The sequence below is a fragment of the Mus caroli genome, chromosome 7 (assembly GCF_900094665.2).
Source record: "Mus caroli chromosome 7, CAROLI_EIJ_v1.1, whole genome shotgun sequence".
In the NCBI taxonomy this organism is placed as follows: Eukaryota; Metazoa; Chordata; class Mammalia; order Rodentia; family Muridae; genus Mus; species Mus caroli.
Genome location: NC_034576.1, coordinates 29,212,067 through 29,222,888, shown reverse-complemented (window position 1 = coordinate 29,222,888; position 10,822 = coordinate 29,212,067). Strand labels below are relative to the sequence as shown.

The window sequence follows — 10,822 nt, the reverse complement described above, 5'->3', positions numbered from 1 at the left end:
GGCACATGCTTTTAATCCTAGCTCTCAAGAGGCACAGGCAGGTGGAGGAGCTCTGTAAGTTCAAGGCCAGCCTGGTAAACATAGCAAACTCCAGACAAACTAAGGCCTAACTCAAAACATAAAGGAAGCTAGACAGTATCTTCTAAGACCAAAAATGTAAATAAAGAAAAGAGTTGGAAGGCCACAGATATCAGAACTGCAAGGGTGCCACAGAACATTCATTCAACTCCCCATCAAAAGCTTAAACTGGGAAAAAGAAAAAAAAAAATCAACCAAATAAAAAACCAGGAAGATGATTCCAAAGAAACATGAATATGCCACTTACTCTCCTATATAATTTTTCTTTGGTCAAGACTGATTGCAAAATTGAGCTTAAAATAACAAAAATCATTGAACTATTTTAGAATTTCCTGGCTTCAGTATCAATGAAAAGCTTTTGCTTTCTTTAAATAGTTTTTATCTCAGAAAGCACCAGCTACGGAACGGACTTCATGTCTGTTTGCTTTGACTCTCGACTTCACACTGGACTTTGAGCCCAACCGAGCAGCTCTGCACGCAGCCACTCCTCCCAGCTGTGCTCCCCTCCCCTGCTCTAACTTCATCTGTATGTCACTTCCCCCAGCTTAGTGACAGATTATAGCAGCCCACAACAGCTGCATCACAAACAACGCAGGGCGAAAATGATGTTTAGAACGTACTGAAGGCCTGCTCATGTCTTCTTCTTCCTGGCGAGGTGCAGAATCCTCGGAACACCAAGCTGAGGAAAGAGAACAACAGATTTGCTCAGAGTTCCTGACAGAGGAATGTGGAGATCTTGCTGACCAGATGGTCTAAGATCCCCTAGAAACTTGATCCTCAACGGTTAAGTACCACATCAATCCCCAGAGACTATGGAATGCATGCAGAGAACTAAGCGTACCACGTGCTGTCTGACAGAGTTAATAACCTACTGGCGATCTGCAATATAGCATTTCTTTAAGAGAGAAAAGTCCTGATGTGAATTATAGAAAGTGTAAAAACTTAATAAATCAAAAAATAGCAATAGATAGATGTTATTTTAAAAAGTGGGGATGAGCACCTAGATAAAAATGTTCTACGTAGCTGGGAAGTAGGAGCAGGGGTAAGGAGCGATGAAACAAGAGACATGACTTCCGGTGTATAGCACCACTTCTAAAATGCACTGAAGTATATTCTCTAGGACGAGGATGGAGCCGGCAGGTGAAGGTGCTTACCGCCAAGCCTGACCACCTGAGCTCTATCCCTGGGAGAGAACCAATGCCTGCACATTGTCCTCTCACCTACACACATGCTCTGTGGCACGCATGAGCCTATACACACGTGTGTGCAGACACTGGCACACACAATAACTAAACCTAACAACCAGTCAAACTGAGGCTGCAGAGATGGCTCAGTGGGTAAGAGCCCTGACTGCTCTTCCGAAGGTCCGGAGTTCAAATCCAGAAACCACATGGTGGCTCACAACCATCCGTAACAAGATCTGACTCCCTCTTCTGGAGTGTCTGAAGACAGCTACAGTGTACTTACATATAACAATAAATACATTTAAAAAAAAAATCAAATGAACAAAATGGAATATCTATCATGGATAATCAGTAGTGCCCACGTAACCTTCCATGATAGGAGCCCAGACTTCCAAGCTGTGGCACTGTCCCTGAATACAGCTCTCCCAGGAGCCCACACTGCTCTTTCCTGTGCCACCCCCTCACCTCTTCTTCCTGCCATCTGGGACAAGCGCTCCATGCCCCGCAGCTGTTGCTGGTATTTCAAGGCTGGGTCAAGACAATCTGCAGGTCCAGAGTCCACCCTTTCCCAGGACCCTGCAGCCTGTGCTCTGGGTATCAGGTCAGAAGGTCTCCTTCCATGACAGACATCTGTTCTCAAACAGTCTTAGTGTTGGGAGGCAGGACCTGTGGGCTTCAACCAGAAATAAAATTGGCCTCATGTGTCCTCACAGGTTCTTTGTTATAACCAGCCTCAGAGACAGCTCCCAGCGGTCACTATCTTCTGGTAGGTTACTGCGATACATACCAAGAGATAATTAACACAGCTCCCAACACTTATTTCCTTGTTTGTAACACTCTCTCTGCAGCAGAGCTACTAGATGTAAAAACGAGGTCAGAGTGCATGAAGTACTCAACAGAGACACAAACAGTCTAGAAACAAAATGGAGCCCGAACATCTTTAGATCCATTAGTGTAGCCTCAGTGCAGAGACAGATATGGCTGATTCAAACATAGGTGACTCCGGGGCTGTCTAGATGGATCGCTGCATGACAAGACTTATTGTTTCAGCTTGATGAGCTGAGTTCGATGCCTGGGACTTGTCCTCTGACCTCCACCTGCATGCTGTGACACACGAGCACCTCACAAGCACTTACGATAGTAAAGCCTTTGGAAAGTACTCAGTCACAGGCATCCCTGGTTGCAGTAAAGGGAGATGCATTAAAAAGCCAGCTATTCAATAGGTGGATAGGTGAGGCCTGGGAGGGAGGGATGCAGACCAGGAGGGGAAGCAGTGTCCGGGATGCAAGAAAAAAAAGCCAGCTATTACAATATTCCCATTCTCTATGTGAATTGCCTTGGTCATTGAGGTAAAAGAGTATTGCAATTCCATGACTTCAGGTGAAATAAAAATTATGATCATACGATACTAGACATAAATAAATGAAATGGCTGTTAAAATACAGTAGTCTGCCATCTCTGAGACCTTATTTGGTAAAGAGAAAAAAGTTAGAAAAGGTGAAGGAGCCTCTTTGCTCTGTGTGACAAAGTTAATAAAGCAGAAAGGACTATGTTAATGAGCCTTGGGGCTATGCTTGAGGTACATTTGCATAGTTACTCTGTCTTTAAAATCGAGCTGCCACCTACCCACTCTACCCGTTTACTTTTTACTCCACAATTCTCAAATTCTAAGAAGTGACAGAATTTCTATTATGGCATCTACCCACCATCGTCATGAAAATAGGAATTCTAACTTTGCCAATGGTAGTTAGGCGTTCAGTGAATCAGATACCCAGCCCTTACAGGTCAGTCAAAAACCTAAAAATAGAGTAGCCAGCAAAGTCAGGCAGCCCCTCCTCCTGGGTATAACACGCAAACCGACAGAAAGCAAGGACTTTGTCCTTTTGTTTAGAGCAGTGCCATCTGTAACAGCCAAGTAGTCTTAGCTTGTGTTCACAGGTGCTCATGATCTCAAGAAGAGACTAAAAGTATTTAGTCAAACACAACGTATTGTTGAAGGTTTGAAGTGAATTCTGACACTACTAACCCAGGAGTTACAGAATTCTCAAATTCCGACACAGAGAGCAGACCCGTGATTGCTGGGCCTGGGAGTAAGGAGCAAAGGGGATCACTGTCCTGACGGCTCCTGTGGAAACAGAGCTGTGGTTGGTGACGAGAGGATGACGTGTCAATGGCTGTCACTGACCATGTGACTAAGATAATGAATTGTATATGGCGTATTTACCACCATTTATAAACATACATATTCATGTAGACCAGAGGAAATACATCTGCTCACCCGGGATTGCTCTCCCACCCCCACCTACCTTTGTCTTTGTTTTTCTTTCACTGTATCTTGGATTAGCCTCAAGAGGCCTTGAATGTGAACTTCTTGAATGTCAGCCTCCTGGATGCTAAGATTACAGGTATGTGTCACTACACACAGCTTAAGAATTTTAAAGTAAACCGGGCATGGTGGCGCACGCCTTTAATCCCAGCACTCGGGAGGCAGAGGCAGGTGGATTTCTGAGTTCGAGGACAGCCTGGTCTACAAAGTGAGTTCGAGGCCAGCCAGAGCTATACAGAGAAACCCTGTTTCGAAAAACCAAAACAAAAAACAAAACAAAAACAAAACAAAACAAAAAAAAAAAAAACCCAAAAAACAAAAAAACCATGTTTTCAGTAATATGATAATACAGCAGAATTAAACTCACCTATTAACAGTCAGGCCAGACAAATGAGTTTAAAAAACTCTCAGCTGATATGTTGCTCATGAGAAACCTGAAACATAAAGACAAAGGGTTTGGAATATAAAATTTGTGACAAATGTAATTTGAGAGAGAGAGAGCTAGTGAGGGAACAAGAGAGCAGAGCTAGAGAGTGCACACAAGAGAGTGCAAACAAGAGCACACTATCATCAACGAACACTTGCACTAAATGGTAACACCCAGTATAAAAGTATTTCTAGAGATTTCTTAATGTGGCAAATAGTTATTTTAATAGATTACAAGCTTACCCACACAACTTTTCTTTGGCTAAATATGGACACATTTGGAAACAGAGGTTTTTTAGAGTCTTTGCATGATCTCCCCTGTGCTACCATAATCCAACGTGAAAAGAAAATATGTTTGGAATCAGTTCTTTTTAACTTGAGCACCAGAAAACAACAAACAGTGAGCAGATCTGAATTGCAACCAAATACAGCCTGGATCAGCTAAACGCAATGAATCTGCTAACAACGTGAACTGAAGGAATCCCAGTTGGTTTGCTATAGAGCTTAGGAATTTTTTTCAGCCATTATTAAACTAACTTCAGGGCTGGGAATGTAGCTCATTGGTAGTTTTTGCCTGGTGTGATTGAAGCGTTAGATTTAAATTCAACACTGCAAAGATAAAAGAAAGAAAGAAAAGAAAAGAAAAGAAGAGAAAAGAGAAAAGAAAAGAAAAAGGAAAGGAGAGAAAAGAAAAGATTTTTAAAAAATTAAATAAGCCAAGCAAGCCATTAGGTAATAATAGAAAGAAAAACTGAAAAAAGTTAGAGAAGAAAGTGTTGAAAGGGCGGCAATGAGGAGGGGGAAATCATTAGAAAGTACAGATTTTTTTTTCCCCGTAGTTACACGTTACGCCAAATGCTACACACCTAAGAACTCCGCGGTACGACTGCACACGCCACGCCACCCCCACACTCACCACACCCTTACTCAACCCCATACCACCAAACATGGCCCCGACACGACACTCGCCCTCCCACAACCACACCCCCTCCACATCTCCAGAGTTGCACACAGACTCTTACCAGGTTTTGGGTTGCAGCTCCGTACAGGCTCGAGTCCCGCCTTCTGGCCGGGAGCTCTCCGCAGAGCTGTGACCCGGGGTACTCCGAGCCCCCCGAGAGCCCGCGCCCAGCCCGCAGCCCACGGCCGGGGCAAACCGGACCACCCGTGCCTCTCCCGCGGAGGGGTCCCCGCAGCGCCACCAGCCAAACCCCCCGAGACGCAACCTCAGAGACGCGGCATGCGGGCCACGCACGGGCAGCCCCTCCACTCGGGCAGCAGCGCGCGCCCGTTATGTCCCAGAGCACAGGTGCTCCCAGAAGGACCCGCGGCCCGACCCAACTTCCGGTCAGAGCTCGCCTGGCGTTTCCTGTGCTAGGGACAGGAGTCATGGCCGAAGGCGCCGAGGTGGCTGAGCCCATGAGCGCCGCGAGACGGTGACGCCGGCGGCGAAGCAGCGCTGGACGTGAGCAGCTGCGGGGGCGGTCTTTTCCGGAACAACCAGAGGAGGCGCTGGGGGCGCTAGGTGGCTGTCCCTTTGTGGACTACATTTCCCAGAAAGGCTAGTGGCCTGTCCAGCCTCTCGCAGGAGCGCTGGTGTTTCCCTAACGGGACCATTAGGAGTGAGGTAGAATTCCTAGGTTCGGGCCTGTAGGAATAAATAAATAAATAAATAAATAAATAAATAAATAAATAGCTCCACGCGAGGACAGGGGAGGCCCGTGGGAGCTGGAGCCTTGCGACTGTGCGGACACAGTGCCCTGGAATAGTTTTTGTGGTTGTTTGTAATACATTCTGATAGCTTTTCTACGAGGACATGAAATGTCTGGTCGTTGTGGAGTTGTGGCTTAAGTGTAAGACTGTGCCTACCTGTACGGGGCATCTTGCATGTTACCATGGGGCTCCTGTCACACGAGTGGTTGTGACTTCAGAACTCTGTTCCTGGGAACAATCTCTGAGGTGAGGTTTAGATTCGCAAATTGGTCAGGGATGCCCGTTCTCTCCTTAATCTCCATTCCCTACGCAGGATGGATAATGGGGACAAGGCTGGTAATGATCTCTGGCCTGGCCAAGAAAGACCTGGAGGGTTACAATTTTTTATTTCTACTCCCAGTTTTACCCATTGCCAGGTCATTTACCCAAAAGAGGCAAAGAATGCACTACAAACCACAAAAAGCCGGGCTTTCCTTTGTGTAGAGCCCTGAGTAATCCCAGGTATTGGACGGCCGCCCCCATCTTACTGCGTGCCCGCAAGCCTTACTTTCTTTCAAGCTGCAGTAAAACCAGCAGGCCTGGGCGAGCTCTCTAAAGGCTGAGATAAGACCGGGGTCTTAGAATAGCCTTGAGCCTGTATGAACCTCCTCCTACCTGCCACACCCTGGGCTCCAGAACTAACTCTCAATTTACAAATTCCTTCTTTATTATTCCCTGAACCTCTGCTCCTGCCTTTATGCTTCAAAAGGAGAAAGGAGACTGCTCTCTCCCTTAGTCAAAGGTCGTAGCTATCAACTCCGAGACTGACCTGTGACCCTAACCAGTTAGAAGTATTTTCCCTCGGGGAATAGTTTGCTTTTGGTTTATTTCCGACTTTCGTGGTCCTTTCCTCATTATTTGCACACCCCGTGACCCCAACATCTGAATGCCTCTGGAAATACTTGCTTAATGACGACTTGTCATTTGAAAATAGATCCCTATATTGTCTCCATTGGAGAAAAGAATAGCTATACCTATTATTAAGTCAGAGAGAGGCATAGAGGTAGCCATGTTCCAAGCCTGATTGCAAGCTAGAATAATCGGCTTAAGTTTAACTGGTAGGAGACCTTTAATCGGGAGACAGAGCAGGTGGATCTCTGTGAGTTTCAGGCCAGCCTGGTCTACAGAGTGAGCTCCAAGCCAGCCAATGTTACACTGCAAGACCCTGTCTCCGAAAACAACAACAATCTGTGTACACTGATATCATTTGATGATTTTCACTCATATGGTCAATTTTCTTTTACTAATTACAAGTTCCAGTTCAATATAATCTCCAGTTTCAAGACCTCTTTGATCTCAAGCTGGCTTCATATTTTTGAAACCAAAGTGTGTAATGTGGAAGGAAGATGTTCAGTATGATTTCACTATAAACTTCTCTCCCTCTTACCCAATGAATGTTTTCTCCACTGGAGACATAAGCCAATTCAGCTGAATTAAAAGTAAGTTTATTTGGGAATGGCTCCTGGGTGAACTCACCAGTCTCGGAGGACAAAACTGGAAGAAGTCACAGGCAGTGTATGATGTGGGAGCTTCTTATAGATTGGTGGGGGGATGGGAGCACTGGAGTGGGGCCTGAAGAGCCTGTGTCTTCAGGTTAGCAGGGTGGGGCCTGTCAGGAATGTCAGGAATGTGAGACTCTCAGGGCTCTGTGTGTGTGTGTGTGTGTGTGTGTGTGTGTGTGTGTGTGTGTNTGTGTGTGTGTGTGTGTGTGTGTGTGTGTGTAGGGAGAGGGAGGAAATGGAATTTCCTAGACTGCATGGAGGCGAGGGCAAGCCTAGGATGGTTCTCCAACCAAACACCTAACAGGCGGTCTCTGTAGAGACTGGTCAATAAGCACACTGTTCAATTAGAACAGTGATTGTGAAGAAGAGATATCTAGAAGTTTTTCTTGAAAGATTTGTTAGTCTGTCCGTAAAGCTATTCGGCAGTCCCGTCCCCCCCACCCCACCCCGCCCCGCCCCGCCCTCTGTGGGATGCTTTCATGAATTTCTCAGAAAAGCTGTAATTGGAAACCTCTCAGTGCACTGAACAGCGTATCTCCTTCAAGTAGTAGTTACTTACCGTTCCTGGCTTGTAGCTTGGCGTTTTTGTCACTCTTTGATGTACCATGATGGATCCAAGAATAGGAACCAGTCTTTATGCCCTCTAAGCGAGAATATAGGAAAAGAATTCCAAAGCATCTTACAAGGTGTTTCATACCCTGTCTGAATGGATCCCTTTCCACCTAAGCTGAAGGGGAGCTAACTTCATTTCTCCTGTGAGCTGGGACTGTTGTGCCCTCTTCAAAAACAATAGCCAATCCTTCCTTACCACCTAGATGTCCTACAGTTCTATCTTATCCTGAGTTAATACAGACCCACAGGTTAAGAACCTCTGTCCCAGAAGACTGCTCTAACTTCAGCCTTGTGTCTTGGGTCAGACCGAAAACACAGTTTGGTGTCTCCAAAACACTACACTTCTCAGCTGAAGGGCCCCAACTTGACAAGACAGATTCTATCTTGTAACCAGGTCTTCATTTTATATACTAGGCTCTATCCTCAGGTTAAACTCTAGTTACTGGAAACACCAGGAAGGAACTACCCTAGACACTGGCCACCAGCAGAAAAATACCTAACATTCCAGAGGCTGTAGATAGATATAAATAGATTGCTTAAGCCAATCATGTGACTGCCAAGCTGATAAACCCCTCACCCTGCTGTAACCACAATAAAAAGGCCGAGCCTTAAATGCTTAGGGCTGCTGCATTGAAGGGCCCTGAGGGTCTGCGTTGGAGCTTGAATAAAGACTCTCTGCTTTTGCATATGACTTTGACATCTGGTGGTCTTTGGGTACCCTTGGATCTGGGCATAACACAGCCAGCCATAAATTGAGGGCTTCCATCCTTAGAGTCAGTAATTGACTAGAACAACTCACATGGAAGCCCTATGCAGTAGTGCACCACGGAAGAGTGTTATGGCCCATGACTGACCTCATGTACAAAGTTGGTCCCATAAAATTAAAAATGGAGCTGAAAAATCCACTTGCCGAGTATTTTCCCTATATGTTTTCCATGTTTACCAACAGAGACTATTGTGTTAAAATTGTCTATAGTTTCCAGTATAGTACCATACAGTATATGTTTGTGGCTTAGAAACAAGCTGTACAATACCGTGTAAGTGTACAATAAACCTTATAGGTTTATGGAAGTGTGTTTAATGGTCGTGAACAATGAAACCACATAGAAAATGTTTCTCAGAGTACGTCCTGGTTGCCAGGCAACGCAGGACTGTACTTGAGATTGCAGTTTCATTGTGATAGCTACAACAACAGGACAGCAAAATGGAAAAGATGAAGTAGTCAAGTTATCTGAAGGGGAAAGGGTATCCGAAAACATTTTTGACAATTCCGCCTAACAAAATGCCTGACACGAATGAGTTGGTCATTAGTATGGATATTGTAGACATTTCTGCCACCATAAAAATAAAATTCAAGAATCGGCTCCTGTCTGGGTTTGGGGGGATCACTAACACATCCCTGGCACTACACCAGCACCTTCTTGGGATTTGGACTCCAAAATGTGATCATAAGTTATGGTTGTTTTAGCTGGGCAGCAGTGGCAAGAACAGTCTGCATACCAGAGGGCAGTTGTTCTTACCCACTTAACAAAAATGGCTGAAGTTCTCCAACATCACAGCCTTCTATAAATTCATCTGAGCAGGGTTTATGTGTTCCCATTCCTCCTGAGAGAAGGAGATGGACACACCCCTACAGAGCTGTGGCTCCTGAAACGGTACAGGTGCTTCTACAGTGGAAAGGAGCTGGAGTAGAGAGCTCTGCAGAACGGGATTGAGCAATGAAAGGCTGGAATATTATCTACTAGACCACGTACGTGTCTTCTGAGAACAAAGGGGCATGTCTATGTATAGGCACTAGAGTCCACTTTGTCAATGACATAACGTAGAAAGAATCCAGCTCAGTGACTTGCTTCTCCTTTCTTACTTTCTCATGGCCTTCAGTATCATTGGCTGGTGCTGGGAGTCATATCATAAACTTAAGTTCTGCTTCCCTCTGCATTGGTGGTCCTTAGGCAGGGGGGCAGGCTTAACCTGGGGGTGCATATTTGTTGGGGAAATAACCTGGAGACACAGGTCTTGTTGGGGTTGTAACCTGGAAACGCAGGTCTTGTTGAGGCTTAGCCTAGAGACTGGAGCTAGGCTTAGGCTCTGTTAGGGGGGTAACTTGGACACTAATGTTCGGTACCTGCCTGTTTACCTGCGTTCAGGCTTAGGTCAGGTTCTCTAAAATGGAGTCTGAACTTAAAAGATTTGTTTTCTCACTGGCAAGGTTAACTTCTGAGAAGTTTACAAATGCTTTCTCTACTTTTCTATGTAGAGGGCACAAGGTCACTATACACACAGAGAAACACTAGGGAAACAGTAATGTTAAACATGGAGGCTCATCTCTCCCACAGAGGTGATGCTAACCTGTTTTCCACCTGGAAAGCTGGGAGCGGCTGCAGTTTTACTTTGGTGGTCCTTGCTACCTATAGGACCAGGCCTCTCCTGAATCCCAGAGCTTCCTCCTCCCTAGAGCTTGAGAATTGCTTCTCAGTCAATAAAACCCATGCTCCTGGGAGACATGGCTTGTCCAGCAGCCTCAGTAACGTATGTGCTGTCTGTAGGGCCAGACCACTCCTGACCCTCACAGTTAGGTTGACCTCAGTCATTCTCCCTAGACCCTTATCTTGAGCATTGTTTTTAAAAAAACAAAACCCGTCTTTATGGAAGAGGCCATTTATACTCTGTAAAGAGTGCCAAGTGAACATGACCTAAGCTTCGTTGTACACATAAACTGCCCGATGTCAGACTGTCAGACTAGCAGTTGGAACCACACAGCTTCTACACCAGGTTGACCAAGATTTCCTTCTGGTCTCCTACAGATCATTACTGCGCCTGCCCTGGTGCTGGCACTTGTAGTTTCTGTAGCAGTCAGCAACCCTGGGCACTGTTTTATGGATTAAGTCCATCAGGCCCAGATTCACAGTCACATATTCTTTTTTTTCTTTTTTTTTTTTTTT

The 10,822-nt window shown here is 45.5% G+C and overlaps 1 protein-coding gene across 3 annotated transcripts in view; it reads right to left on the bottom strand.

Annotated features, from left to right (window-relative positions):
* LOC110297680 (zinc finger protein 568) overlaps positions 1-5,308 on the bottom strand; it is a 42,348-nt gene extending 37,040 nt beyond the window's left edge. For 2 of the 3 annotated variants that reach the window (XM_029479699.1, XM_021166586.2), the window contains exons 1-4: positions 5,037-5,308; positions 3,956-4,022; positions 1,728-1,935; positions 699-757 (exon numbers count right to left, since the gene is read on the bottom strand). In XM_029479699.1, the coding sequence (XP_029335559.1) occupies positions 699-757; positions 1,728-1,761 (93 nt within the window). In that variant the 5' untranslated portion in view covers positions 1,762-1,935; positions 3,956-4,022; positions 5,037-5,308. Of the gene's footprint in view, positions 1-698; positions 758-1,727; positions 1,936-3,568; positions 3,668-3,955; positions 4,023-5,036 lie in introns of those variants that run through there. The other variant, XM_029479700.1, reaches the window with a different exon arrangement.
* Positions 5,309-10,822: the final 5,514 nt, after the last annotated feature.